At 37.6% G+C, this 15,011-nt stretch overlaps 2 protein-coding genes across 3 annotated transcripts in view; both read right to left on the bottom strand.

Annotated features, from left to right (window-relative positions):
* Window positions 1-517: 517 nt before the first annotated feature.
* pomt2 (protein-O-mannosyltransferase 2) lies at window positions 518-10,277 on the bottom strand. The gene is made up of 22 exons (XM_078277768.1): window positions 10,060-10,277; window positions 9,508-9,949; window positions 9,330-9,414; window positions 9,140-9,244; window positions 8,450-8,558; window positions 7,968-8,076; window positions 7,641-7,800; window positions 7,430-7,536; window positions 7,234-7,316; window positions 6,890-6,999; window positions 6,718-6,784; window positions 6,555-6,615; window positions 6,350-6,428; window positions 5,934-6,085; window positions 5,753-5,844; window positions 5,570-5,646; window positions 5,404-5,475; window positions 5,241-5,300; window positions 5,047-5,152; window positions 4,795-4,935; window positions 1,744-1,855; window positions 518-1,270 (listed from the first exon to the last, which is right to left on the bottom strand). Exons 2-22 carry the CDS (start codon window positions 9,801-9,803, stop codon window positions 1,165-1,167), a joined length of 2,289 nt encoding a protein of 762 aa, XP_078133894.1. The 5' UTR covers window positions 9,804-9,949; window positions 10,060-10,277; the 3' UTR covers window positions 518-1,164.
* A 2,744-nt stretch (window positions 10,278-13,021) lies between these two features.
* Window positions 13,022-15,011, bottom strand: part of LOC144534860 (latent-transforming growth factor beta-binding protein 2-like) — an 85,505-nt gene continuing 83,515 nt past the window's right edge. For both annotated transcript variants that reach the window (XM_078276938.1, XM_078276939.1), the window contains one exon: window positions 13,022-13,359. In XM_078276938.1, coding sequence (XP_078133064.1) covers window positions 13,184-13,359 — 176 coding nt within the window. In that variant the 3' untranslated portion in view covers window positions 13,022-13,183. The remainder of the gene's footprint in view (window positions 13,360-15,011) is intronic.

The raw sequence follows: 15,011 nt of genomic DNA, 5'->3' as shown, positions 1-15,011 counted from the left end.
GCTTATCTTCTATGGGGAATTCATAGATTCCATATTTATAAATAGAGTAAGAGTATCAGAGAGAATCAGACTGTAAGCAGCCATTTACACTTATTGTCGTTTTTATTTAAAGTGACTCTGTTCATTGTTTTGCTTCTGACCTTCCAATTGTGGGAACAAACAGAAGTTGGGCTATTACATTTTCTAAGAGTTAAGTTTCATGGTGTTAATTAGTCTACATTACCACACCCAAACTGATAAAACAGTCACAAAAAAAGTTAGGGATCACATAAAACAATCACACCAATCAGAATTGGTCTAAATTGTTTTTCATAATTTAAAGCAGCTCTTGGATTATTTAAAATTTCCATTGACATGTAATACATCTTTTTCATGAATTTATGATCACATTTCTATTTATTTTTTATATGTGGTAGGCCTATGCATGTTATTTCTTTATATCCTGGCCAGAACACTCTAGAAAAAGAGTTGAAAATTGAGATAAAATGTTGACAATATAAACAAGACAAGCACAGACTACAAGAATATCAGTTTATTTATCATACTGAAATGTGCATATGACACTGAGTCCGTAGTAGTCTTATAATGTAAAAACAGAAGCCAGTACTGAACAGCACTAATACAAAAATACCAGGCGCTAAGACCGAGACAATCACAAATGAAAATACAATAATATAATAACCTGTAACTATCTAACAAAAAATGTTTTCTTCAAAACTGACCAACAGGGTGATGCATCAGTTGCACTTTACTTTCACTAGCTCCTTTCAGGCACTTTAGCTTATTATTGTGACATACAGTATACACATATCCATATACAATTCCAGGATGTAAGATGTGTTGCGAGTCAAGGCAGCTTGGTGATGATTAGTGTCTAAATATTTATTCTCCACAACACTCTGGCTTTCATTATACACAGATTCAGGTCCATCCCATACAACTGTTCCACCCCTGTTTTACACATTATAGACTACAATACTTGGAAATGTGAAGACACATAAATACATGGACAGGTAGTGTGTGCAGTAAGTACCTAATTAAAAATTATGCTTTTGTGTAAACACTGTAAGACCACAAGTCTGTGAGACAGATATTGATTAAATTCCTTCATATTCAGAACAGTTATACATCACAATATTAGGGTCTTCTTCATGCAAAAGCGGACTAGAACTCCCAGGAGTCCATCCACTTCAGGCCAGCCATGGTGCTGCCCGGCTCGTGTGCCAGAGGACCCGTCATGCCGTAGGAGAGTGGATGGAACAGGTAGAAACTGACAGACAGAGAATGGATTACAGTGATTTGTACAAAGTAAAAGAAGCACTTTTACACAAAATGTGTTTAGGCAATCTAAAACCAGGCTAGCTGTTTCCTCCTGCTTCTAATCTTTGTGCTAAGCTAAACTCCAGTTGGCTGTAGCTTTAACTTAACAGACAAATAAGTGTGGTATCGATCTTCTCAGCTATCTCTCGGTAAGAAAGAAAATTATCGTTTTTCCCAAAAGGTTTAACATCAGTGACACTCTCTTTCTTTACATGCAAGTGCAGAATTATTATTTTTTTTTGAGTATTTGAAAAGCATTTTGGGAGAATCAAGGGAAAGTGAGAATGGGATGGATGTATAATCACAAGAAATCTCATTAAATGCAATAGACATCACAAACTGATGGTGTACCGTTTATGACAGTGTAAGAATAAACTACATTGACGTTTTCCTTCACAATAGTTACTCTGCTAGTCATCTCACCTGTAAAGAACACTGAACAGAAGAACCATTTGCCCGAGTGTCTGCAGACGATCAGAATAAGGTGGGCGGAGTACCAGGTCAGTGCTTTTCAACAGAATATCGAATGTAATTCCTGTGAAAAAAAAACAGTGAGTGCTTTGACCACAAACCTGTGACCAACATGACTGCTTTGTCTGTATCAGAGGTTTTCAAAGTCTGACACTGGAGGCTCCCATCAGATCAGACACAATTAAAACAACTGCACTGTGCCCCCCTCCCGCCCAACAAACCTGTCTACTCTAATACAAAAAGATAATACATTGATTGTGCAACTTTAAGTTAATATTAATGGATTTGTCTATTAGGATTCTTTGTCTTGTTTCGATTTGGGGATAATTATGCTCTAAGATTTGGAACCACAGTTACCACAATGCTTTGGGGAATGTAAAAGTAAGTAAAAGTAACCATTTTGCATACCTCATCCAAGCATCACAGGGTAACTCCAAGAAGTCGTGGAAAGTGCTAAATAAAGTCCTTAACAATGGCCAAAACAGCACTGTGCTCCCAAATACTGCGGGCATACACTCACATTTAGGTAATAATTTAACAAATGACATTGATCTAGCAAATAACTTTAATAACTATTTTGTCTCCTTTGGGGAAAAACGCTCTAATAAAATAAACCAACCTCAAGTTATTTCTTTTAACCATTACTTGTCGGGCAACTATGTAAATTCCTTTTTTATGAAGCCTACTGATTGCCATGAAGTTTTTAAAATCATTACAAACTTACGAAGCACATACACTGCTGGCGAGGATGAAATCTGTAGTACAATTCTGAAAGCCATTGCACTTGATATCTTAGAGCCACTTACTCATTGTATCAATCTATCAATGCTATCTGGAATTGTGCCGAAAAGGGCAAAAATTGCAAGAATTATACCAGTATTTAAATCTGGGGATAAAAATGATATGAGCAATTATCGTCCAATATCAATCTTGCCTACAATCTCTAAGGTCTTAGAGAGAGTAGTGTACAATAGGTTAAATGGCTATCTTGATAAACTACATATCATTGCTTCATCCCAATATGGTTTTAGGAAAAGAAGTACTACATGTATGGCTGTACTAGATCTGATTTAAAAGATTAATGATGCCATTGATAAAGGTGACTGTGGTATAGGTATATTTTTAGATTTAAGTAAGGCATTTGATACTATTGATTTTGATATATTATTGAATAAATTACATCATTATGGAATCAGATGAGTAGCACTTAGCTGGTTTACAAGTTATTTATTTGGCAGACAGCAATACGTAAATATTAATGAACGAATTTCCATAAGCAAAACCATCAAATTTGGAGTCTCACAGGGATCCATTTTGGGCCCTCTTCTCTTTATATATTAATGACTTTGAAAATTCTATCCAAATCCATTGTTTTACACAAAGTCTTATTTGCTGACGATACTAATTTATTTATGCCACATAAGAGTCCAGTTGGACTGCAATAAATAGTGAATAGAGAGTTAAGAAATGTAGATATTTGGTTTCGGTGTAATAAACTCTCTCTTAACATCAAAAAGACGAACTACATTGTGTTTCTTTCCAACAAAAATCAAATGAAAAACAGGCATGTTTGGTTTAAAATGAATGACCAAATTATTTAAAGAATAAATACCACCATAATTCCTTGGTGTTTATATTGATGAATGTTCAAATTTCAAATCATCATATTGATCATCTAACAAAAAATTTATCTAAATATGTTGGGTTATTTTTTTAAATTAAGACATTTTCTTCAACACTCAGCACTTCTCACCTTATACAAAATGCTGTTTGAACCTCATTTAAACTATTGAAATGTAGGAAAAAACTACAGATTTTACAGAAAAAAAAAAAATCATACGGGCATTAACGTGGTCCGAGCCCAATACCCCCACTCGTCCTCTATTTCGTCGTCTGGGTATATTAAGGCTTACCGAATATAATGTCTTTCAGAATGTATGCATGATATTCCAGGTTATCCATAAGTTAAATTACCGTTTGTGTGAGCTTATTCCAATAAATCGTCCCCTGCACACTTATGACACAAGGAAAAAACACTTAATTACTGGCAAAAAACGACGGTTAAAATGTACGAGCCCGAGTATAGTTTGTAGGGGACGTTGGAACGAGCTTGCGGAAAACTTGAAAGTGTCGTATTCTGTCTCCATCTTCAAGAAAAGCCTCAAGGAAAAATTGCTTATAACATACGATTGATGATTACTCTTTAAATGCTATAGTTTGTGCTGGGATCGTCTGTCTGTTTGTAGTATTTGTCTATGTTAGTTTAAGTATGTCTGTATTTTGTTGCATTTTCTATTGTCTATTTTGTGTTTCTGGTAAATTGAGTTTTTGGATTGTATATTATCTATTGTTGTTTATTGTTATCGGGCCCCCTCCGAAAAGCTTTTAGTAGCTTATTTGGGGTTCCCCATTTCACGCGGCTTATATATGATTATTGTACCTTATGAGATTTTGTTTAATGATACATTGATGACGTGTGAGTATATACAGTATAATATTGCCATTGAGTCACTGAGCTGTGGGCAACCTTTTTTTTTATTAAACATAATACATTTACATTTAGGTAAATTGGCACCATTAAAAGTATGCCGAATTAGCTATTAGCCGTTCCTGTTTGCAATGATGCAACTATCACTGTAAAATTTAAAAACCTGATGATTCTTAGGCAAGTTTTGGAGTTAAAAGGAGCTTTTCTTTTTTCAGTGATTTCTAAGTGGATTTATGGATGTTTACTCGTGATGGACATGGCTGTTAATGGTATCCTCAGCAAGTGTAAGTCACAATGAAAAACAAAAAAATATGGGTATAATGTGTATGTGTTTATATTTGACTTGGTTATGACTCAGAAGAAGAAAGATTTTTGATGCAAATTGTATGCTGTAAGTACTTTAATTGCCTTTCACTTCATGTAGTATCCTTGCCACATGTCTCTCCGTCTTCCCTCCCTGCAAACCTCTGGTCTATATAATGGAAGTATCCAAAATGCAGTAAGAGATTTGGTACCTGTAAGCATGCTGCTGAAGAGCATTGCAGGAAAGTAGTGGTGGTAGTAGAGGACACGGCCCATTGTATAGAAAGGTGCATAGTGCAGCAGCCAACCAAAGAGTAGCAGTCCTCCTTCTCTCATAAGCACATGAGAATGCTCTGAAAGAGTGGAGTACAGAACATTTATTTGATGTTTAAATCACCTTATTTTTATTTTTGTTTACTGCTGCTGCAACCACGACCAGTCAGTACCACTATCAATAAGCACACCTATTCTTTTTTGGCTCAATGAGAAACCTCTTTGGATGGCTATAGACACCACTGCCACCATGATAGGATATAATCCCAAACTGGCCAGGTTCATCCACCACACCACCTGCAAAAGAGTATTTATAGTGTTAATGTGCGCTGGTCAGAGAAGAGCGACAGCAGGAAAAAATCAAGCAAGCCTCAGACAGACTTACAGGGTTCCCCAGCAGGTAAACACGATACTCTGTGTCATTCACTCCAGAAAACCTCAATCCCTTTAAAGAAATAAATCAAGAACATTTTTAGTTTAAAGTGGTTTTACATATAATTAAGTTTTTTTCAAAAATGTACTTCATAAACATAGATCATTCAATGCACCTGATAGTTGATAGGCCAATGCCAGGGTTTTGAGTTCATCTCATTGTCTTTGGGTTTCAAGCCACTGTTACCCTAAAAAGACACATTTTATGTCAATAAATGATTTCTAACAGAACACATTTTTTTAAGCACAGATGGATTAACATCTTTTCTCATTGTTTCTTACTCGTATCATAACAATGTGGGACTCCAGTAAGATCTCCAGAAAATGGGGCTTCAGCACAGACAAACTAATATTGGGCACTGCCAGAACATGCAAGAGGAAAAGGAACATGTTGGTTAGTGTTTGACATCATAAAGTATAGACAAAAACATAGGAGCACAAAGAATGTTTTTTTTTTAATCTTACATTTGGGGTTGATATGATCTTCAATGTTCCACTGAGAGCTTGGCGTCTCCTTCAAGTAGGGACTACAGGTCACCTCCACCTGTTCCCAGCCCCTGAACAGAAACAAAACTTTTGCTTTGACTGTCCATACCCATAATGAATCTTGAACAGAAAAGGAGGAGCAGAGAAGACTTGTCTTTACCACTTTGGTAGAGTCTTGCCAGAGGAGTAAAGCACACAACCGGTAGCTCGGTGCAGAAAGCGGACTTTGCTACGCAGCACCTTCACCAGGTCACCATTCCGACCTCCGCACACCTCCACCTGCCACAGGTCATTGGTGTCACCTGTGCCATTCTAACAACAGAGCAAAGGTGGAGATGCGTGTTAAGCTTGGGGCCATACAAATATATATGAGGACATGCAATCAGAATCCTATATGTTATTAATGCTGAATGAGGCAATTAATAGTTTGGCATCTCAAAAACGCAATAAAAGTAACTTTAACAGAAAACACACTTCACCCAGAAGTCGTGCGACATGTCATCTGTCAACTGTCAGAGCAGTAAGGTGAAAAAAGTCATCTTTTTTAGTGGCGCTTTATGTTATGGGTCTACTCACAATGCCATAGCCTGTGACCTGGAAGTGTTTCTTGGTCAGAGGGGCTTCATGGAGGTGACTGTGAAGGTTACGGGTTGTTCTGAAAGGACCAGTCAAAATTACATTAATGCAAAAACATGCACATAATTTGGATTGGAATGACATTGAATCATGAACACTAAATAACGTTTTTCATTTCACTGCTCTGTGGAGTCATGATTCTTACTCTTTGTGCTCCAGTCGAATGATGTCACCATGACGAACCAGATCAGGTGTCCCAGATTGAGCTTAATAGGGATAAACAATAAGAGGCTCATACATTACTTCCGTATGACTTAAATTAATGCCATTGGTATCTCTAAAACAGTAAATCAACCCCATCCGCTCACATTCATTAGCATCCTGTCTGTGAACAAGCCACAAATTGTTATAGTCCTTATGGAGATAGGCTGTCACCTGTAAATAAATGGCAGAGAAAACTGTTTATTTAGAATAAATACAATTATCACAGATAATGGCATGTTTAATTATGTTTGTGAATGTTTCCTAGTGTTGCCTGACCTGCTGCTGCCTTGCTCCCACTCCCTCGGGGTATAAGTGCCAATGAGAGTGCAAATAGCCTCCAGCAATACGGAGGTTTTTTACTGTGATGGTTGAGCCATATGCCAGATCTACATCAGAACAACAACATATTGCTTCAAATCATTACAAAACACAAACAAAAATTCCATTTAATGAAAAATTACGTTTCATAAAGGCTTAACAATAAAAATAGAATGTTACTTTGTGAAGAGAGTAAAATGTAAGCAAACATTTCAGCCCATCTGGCTGCAATGCAAAAAAATGTTATCCCACTTTTCTATTTTCTTATTAGTATTTAAACAATTGTTGTGTTTGGGACTCACACTCAGGCATGGATGCATTGTGTAGATTGTTCCCGATTAGACGGGACTGAAAGGCTGAGCTGAAGAAACCATCTCCCGGTCCACTGGTAAGAGAAAACAATCATGATTACTCAAACAACGTAGACATCATCACGCAGTATTTCGGGTGAGATGAGCAGTAATCACACTGTATCCATAATATAACAATCAGACACACCTTTTGTTCAACACAACAAAGTGGATTGCGAATATTGTAACGTAGAGGAAAAGTGGAAGCAGGATGAGTCCAACAACCCGAGCCAGGAAGTGCTTTGCAATTTCCACCTAGAGCCAGAAAATAAGGTGAGAAGAGCCTAACAGTCAAACCTCGAGCGATACTCATCAACACAATCAGTTACCAGTACCATTCAAAATTTGCTGCGGTTTACCAGTGAGAGGCTCAGGTCTCCCAAAAGCCTCCAGAGGTCCCAGACTGTATTCACCCCAACCAGCAGGATGACAAACAGACCCACAAACTTCACTCCCAATGCCCCAGCAAGGTTTGCACCAGTCAGTACCAGCCACAGCCACCAGGAGGCAGCAAAAGGGCTGGAAAAAAAAAAGTTTGAAAAATGACCACATCGCATCAAACATTATTATTAGCAAGCAAGATTTGGTCTTGTTGGAAGATAGATTGGTATTGTTTTAGGACTGTAACTATAATTATCTTACCATACTTAAACCAAACCAAAATCAAAGTCCTAGCGGTGTCCTACCTGCATCTCTGCTGGTTGAACTTGACCATGCTCAGCACTGCTGCCATGATGAAGAACATGAGTATAGGGTCTAACAGGATGTACTGGGAAATGGTGATAAAGCCAGTGTCTGCAGGACGAGGAAATTCAGCACAAATTCATTCTCCTTATTACAACAGGGTTATTTGACATTTAAATAGATATTACTAAGGTCCAAGATACTCCTGTACTACTGTATCAAAATTGCATGTTGGTAAAATCAGCAAAGAGACAATATTAAATTGAAAACAATGGCCAATATGGAAGATGACTTTCAAAGTCACTTTGGACATGGTGGTTTCCCTACTCCCAAAATGTGGATGTGCAGGTTCCATCCAGAGCTACATGTGGTTTCTTTTATTTTTTCAGGAAAAACAAGGATATTGGAAGGTTGAGTAGTTAGTGTATTGCAACTTAACATGTTTTTGAGTTGTGCAACCCTTTTAAACAAGATGTTTACTCACCAAATATGAGCAGGATGGCAGTAATAAGGGCAGCACTGTGAGACTGAGACAACTCCAGCACTATGAGGTAGGCAAAGATTGGGAGACAGGAGCCCAACACGGCACAAAACTGTAGGGTAAGAGGCAGGACAGGCACATCAGCAGCCTTAATGTCTTGTCATTTAAAAGTTGTGAAAAGACCATATGTATACACTACCAGTCAAAAGTTTGGGGTCACTTAGAAATTCCCATTCCACTCCATTACAGACAGAATACCAGCTGAAATCAGTTGCATTGTTTTTTTAATCAGGGCAACAGTTTTCAGATTACATTATGTGCTTACATAATTGCAAAAGGGTTCTCGACTGTTGTAGAAAGAAGTGGCTGATCTTTAATGCAATATCTACATTGCCCATTATCAGCAACCATTCATCCAATGTTCCAAAGGCACATTCGGTTTACTAATCTGATATCATTTTAAAAGGCTAACTGAGAAAACCCTTATGCAATTATGTAAGCACATAATGTAATCTGAAAACTGCTGCCCTGATTAAAAAAACAATGCAACCGATCTCAGCTGGCATTCTGTCTATAATGGAGTGGAATGGAAATTTATAAGTGACCCCAAACTTTTGACCGGTAGTGTATATTCAAATTGCATTGTTAATCAATTAGAAAAGAGCAGGGTTTCTGGTGTGGAAAGCAGCTTACCCCTCTCATCCCCCAGTAGTTGTAATGTTTATATTTATCTCCTGGCTTTATGAAAGGAAAGGTGCCATCATAACCAGTCATGTAACCGGCAAGACCTATCAGCATCTGCAACGGATTAATGGCGATCAATACTCATACTAGAGTGGTTTCCCTGAAGACACTACACAAAAGGGATACTCCGTGATCTCACTTTTCCAAGAGGAGGATGGACATCGAAAAAGAAGGTCCTGTTGATGTAGTAGCTTCCCATCTTTCCAAAGTGTGTCTCATCCCAGCTGGAACACCAAAAAGAATATATATAGATATATATATATATATATATATGTATATATGCACAAAATCTACTAGCATTCATGACTTTTACTCACCACACATGAGGGGGCTCGGTTATCTTGTAGAGGCGTGTAGAAAAAGAAAGCCCCACTACCAACATCAGCAGCACTCTGGTTGGGGGATCCTTACTAAAATTTTCTCTGGCCAAAAACTGAGCAGATGTCCCATTTGAACACTGAGAGTGTCCAGCAGTCTGACTATTTTTATCTTTTGACAAAGGAGTGGATGGGGTATGGAGGGTCTTTTCTAAGGTGGGAAAGATTTTCCTGTTTCGTAGTGTTGAAGTGTCCCCTGTTTTGTTCCATTGTGTAATGCATTCTTCCTTTGCCATTAGTGAATGAGACCTGTAATAAATTGACCAGACCACCTTCCAAACCAGGAAAGTCTAGTATTTTGGTAACACTACCTAATCAAGACGTTACATCCATAACTGATATAGTTAATGGGTGATATCTAGATTATGCGTACCTGTGCTGTCTGGGACAAACAAAACAAACGTTACATTAAACACATCTAACGTTAAATATTATCACACATATTTGTTACATTGCAGCAACGCTATTAAGACATTTTAATCGATAACATACTTATCCTAGCTTGCTAACCAAGTGTCCACTCGTCAAATGTCGGCATTCCACATAATAATGTTATATATTGTACATTTATGATTACAAATTACTAACCGTCTTTATCGCCTCAAATTACCGTTTTATTAGTATTCAAGATTTAGCTAGTTAGCAACACAACGAGCGAGAGAACACGAGAGGTTGCAGGCAGCTCGAGTCAAATTAAAAACACGTATGAATCGAGCTGGTTTCTGGGAGATGTATTCCAATGTGTTATTTATGTGGGCATGGCGTTGAAGGGTAAACACAATTTCCCATAATCCTTCTGGGATAAATCCAGGTTAACCAATTGGGAAACGTTATGTTCAAGATGGAAAAGCATTGATGTGCAGGGCTATTGGGCCACTAGAGGGCGATATAGTATAATACATCATTTTAATATTAACATCCTATTTTCCCCTTCTTAGTGGAGAAAAATACTACATTTCAGAGGATAACTGCACTACTTTTTTTTGGCAGCCATAGCTACTTTTAGATTTAGACTCAAAACAAATAGTTTACATAAATGTTGCATTGTGATAGATTAAACTACACAACAATATATGAATATGGTAAAATTAGCTCTGCCTTGACCAGCTGCACCTTTAAGTGCTTCTTACATGCTACTACACCAAAGATAATACTTAAATTATCCAAGAACAATAATATGTGTTAATAAAACACTCTGACTGTACTTGTAATGGAGTATTTTTACATTGTGGTATTACTACTTTTACTGAAGTCTACCATCACTGCCAAACATACACCTCTGACCACTTACATCACGATCCATATACCTGCACCAAACTGTTCAAGAACTACACTGCTTGGTGTAAGAAAGTCTAGTCTAATGAACGTCTAGTACCTTTATTATAACTAGTCATACTATACTACATACTACAACTAACCAAGTATTCTTGTTTTAATACAAATAAAATTCCACGGCAGCAAATTACTGTGAATATACATTCACATAGTGAACGCAAGGTGTTGATTTCCATTTTTCAAAGTAAATGTTCAAAGAGATTGATATTTTTTATGTTTTTATTTTGATGACTGATAGTGATTACAGTCAAGAGGTAAACAAAATTAATGAGCATGATATTTCCAATGACCACAGCTTTACAACAAGACATTTAGTTATTTGTGGTTTTGAAAGGCTTTAAATATTCCAACTGTGACCTAAATGTTAGACTTCCGGTCTGATGATTTGAACAGCACAGTCAAGTACAGTGGACATCAAGTGGAAACATTTGTACAACTTGGGTTTATAAGTTATGAATGCATGTTAATTAGGATTAGGTCATCAACTTTAGTCATCCTCCAAAGTTAGAATTAGACTTTTATGTTTCTGCGCTGCTGAGAGAAGTTCAGTCCATTAGACAAGTAATGCCATTATTTCCTAAACCTGAATATAAAAGACAAAAAGGTATAAGTGGGAGTTCAGAAACCATGAGTAGGTCGATACTGTCTATGATACATTCATGACATAAGGATCCAACAGAGACTAAAAGAAATAATGTTCACAATTACTTATATTTAGCCATAAAGTTGTGACGCACAGAAGTTAGTGCTTGCATTTCAAAAGCATTGTCTTTGTAATGAACTCGAAGAGACAAAATGTCTGTGATTAGAACAGTGCTGCCACTTCCAAAAAAAAAATACATTTCATTGTCTGCTCCACAGGGCAGGGTATACACACAGTTCCTCTGGTACAGTGTCAGCCACTCTCCTCATACATAAAAAGATATGCTTTAAAAAACATTTTTACAGACATGTATACATCTACAAAGCTATAATGCCAGATTTTCTTACATTTTATGTTTTATGTCAAACAAAATATTGGTTGTGCTATAATGCATTAAGAGAATATGTAACAAAAATAATACATAGTACTAGATCTGTACAAAATATACCAAACCTCTCCAACGAAGCCTGTGTCTTTACATGCATTCAGAGATGCACACATGGGAATGGTCTTACGTGAGATCTGGGATCCTTTTGCGTGTGTGACGCTGGTACATAAAACTAACCTTTCACTTCAAGCTGTGATATTTGTGGATCATTTCAACTAATTTACCTTCCTGTGGTTTCAGAAGTAGCCTGGAATCAAATGGTGAATATGGCTTTTACAGATGTATAAATTAATACTGTTAAAAAGAAAACAAAAATCGGGATCAGCAACTGAATCCATGTTGTCCTACTTCATTGCTGGTATTAAATGGTGTCAAACAGAGGAAGGCAGGTTATACCTATTGCACCTTTTTTAAACATTACATAGATCATCATATACATCTACAGGCTTTCCAGGTCCAGGTAAAGGCCGAAGTTTGAAATGTGTTTGGCTGTGTTGACCTCTTACTTCTTGGTCCAGAGATTCTTCAACTTTAGCTTGTGGTTGAAGAATAGAAAGGCAGTTGTGGGAAAAGTTCTTTCTGTGAATCTCTGATGTTTATCAACTCTGGCATCCGTTTAGTCCAAGGTCAATGCTAATCACAACGACTGAGTGAGGAAATTGGTGAGAGGTTTGACAGTGAGGCACAAGCCGATTTATGAGTGACTGATTTCTTATGACATTCCTTCTTTGACAAAAGACATTTATTATCTCCCCACGCTGTCTCTGAGGTCAATTGGTGAGGCAAATAAAACAAGAGGAATCAAGTATGCTCTCTGAAATAGGTCGCTTTCTTAGTTTGCAGAGGCCCGTCATGTAAATGAAATAAATAACACAACAAAAAGAAAGTGACAGAGAAAAAAATGTGGAAAATATATCTGCATATCAAATTGCCTGGGGTTACTGAATAAAACAAGATCAGTCCACAAAATCCCTTCAAGGCAAATGGATATCTGGTGAATACTAAATCCCATGTAATACATTCACTGCACAATTCCTGGTCCTCTTTAATGTGTATGAGGGGGTATGAATGTGTTCTGTGCTGAATGTGTGCAATGTATGTATGTTTGCGTTTGTGTCTGTATGTGTGTCGGGAAAAGAGTTTGGACGTCTCAGCGGTACTGTTGGAGGTTTAGTGCGAGGCCCTTGGGGGAAAGGGCAGAGGGGGTGTAAGGTGATCTTTAAGGGAGCAGGAATAGCTGGCAGTCTGTCTCAGTTTCCTGTCTCCACAAGCCCAGATGCTAGGATCTCTGGGATGCATTTGTGTGGCTCTGCGGAGGCCACGAAGCCCGGCAAACAGGTGCACTTGTATGACCCTTCTGTGTTGGTGCACTGCCCGTTCTGACACAAAGGCACCTTGTCGCTGATGTCCTCACACTCGTTTATGTCTGCAGGAAGAGGAGACATGACGAGTTAGTCAGCAGGGAGATTTTACAGCTGAAACAGCTGCCTGCGCAACATCTGCTGCTGAGTGGCCATATGGGTATATGAGGAGTGGGATACTGGAATGCTAAAATAATTCATACTTTTGATTTCACTTTAACCGTTACTTTCTTCCTTTTTTTCCCTTCATTTCTTTCTTTTGTCCTTTCTTTCTTCCTTCCTTTGTTTTTTCCTTTCTTCTTCTATTCTTCCATGCTCTTTTCTTCTACTCAACTGTAGAAGAAAAGTGCATAAAGTGCTCAGACTATTTAAACGTCTATAATCCTAGAGCTGCAATGATTGGTTGATTACCCAAAAGAAAATGAATCTGCTACTATATTGAGAATCCATCAATCATTAGAAAAAAGTCTTTTTTTTCTCAGCAAAAAATGCCAATTATTCTCTGGTTCCAGCTTCTCAGAAGTGAGGATTTGCTGCTTATCTTCTTCTTACATTTAAGTGAATTGGATATTTTGGAGTTTTGGACTGTTAGGCTGACAAAAAAAAAAGACGATGACTAGACCAAATGATTAATCGAGAAAGTAATTGGCAGATTCATTGCTAATAAAACTAATCATTAGTTGCAACCCTATACAATTTCATGTCAACTGGGCAAACTCCAGGCATGGATGAAGATGATGTGATCAAAAGCTCCACAACAGCTACTAAATGGACCTGGAGGTGAAATTGTTGAAAATGGTATGCAATCTTGTGAACAATAAACAATTAGTTCCACAAAAGTTCACATTTGGAGGTACAAGGTTTTCACTCAACACCAAGGATATATTGCATAATATCTCATCTTGTACATCTTAAATCAAACATTCCATCATGTTGCGTGTCGGCTGGATGGGGTCTGAACTTGAATTCCCAGCCATCAGAATGGCTTTCAGAATCATTGTAATCATTCAGAATGATGGTAAAATTAACAATGCATTGGATTATGTTTCCTTTTGGCCTTCAAGTGATTTTTCTTTCCCCTTTTTCAGCCTGGGCGGTCTGATTGTCATTTCATAGCAGTCCATCTCAAATGACCCTCCGTTTATGTCATGCTCTTCTAGGGAAATGCTCGTGGTGATATTTATAAAAGGAGGCATGGCACGAGTTGCACAGCTCCCACATGTTTCCACAGGGTTGAAATTCAGTCACTTTCCTTGGGAAAACGTCTGGCCTTGGAGCTGATAAGCTTGTACGCAGACAGAATATTGTAATCATAGCATTTCATTACAACAAGACACTCTCACTTTCTTACAAAACAAACAAAGTACACTTAAAAGATATAATATCTCATGTAATATACCGAGTGGCAAAGATTCAAGGCCTCCTTACTTTTGGCAGAGTGTGACTAGGGAATTTCAGACCAAAGGGTAACACACAATGATTTTAAGAAGTACACAGCTTTCATTAGTTCCCCATAAAACATAACTTAATGCAAGGTTGTTAAATTCAAAGCTTCTCCTTGAGCTTGATGATTTACCGCATGAAGGGTGACCTCACTGAAATTGATCCAAGACCTGGCTCCGAAAGGCTTAAACATGAAGAGTTCACTGCGGTTTGATTTCAAGATTCAACACCACATTTTGAAACAAGATTTAATGAAGTGATTTATTCCCTATTG

This window comes from Sander vitreus, chromosome 20 (genome assembly GCF_031162955.1).
Source record: "Sander vitreus isolate 19-12246 chromosome 20, sanVit1, whole genome shotgun sequence".
Lineage (NCBI taxonomy): Eukaryota > Metazoa > Chordata > Actinopteri > Perciformes > Percidae > Sander > Sander vitreus.
This window is presented reverse-complemented; position numbering and strand designations above follow the sequence as displayed.

Coding starts and splice junctions, on each gene's coding strand:
- pomt2 (XM_078277768.1), bottom strand. CDS start 9,803: ATGGCAAAGGAAGAATGCATTACACAATGGAACAAAACAGGGGACACT. Junction 7,537..7,640: donor GAGACCTGAGCCTCTCACTG/GTAAACCGCAGC, acceptor TTCTGGCTCTAG/GTGGAAATTGCAAAGCACTT. Junction 5,647..5,752: donor AGATCATATCAACCCCAAAT/GTAAGATTAAAA, acceptor ATGTTCTGGCAG/TGCCCAATATTAGTTTGTCT.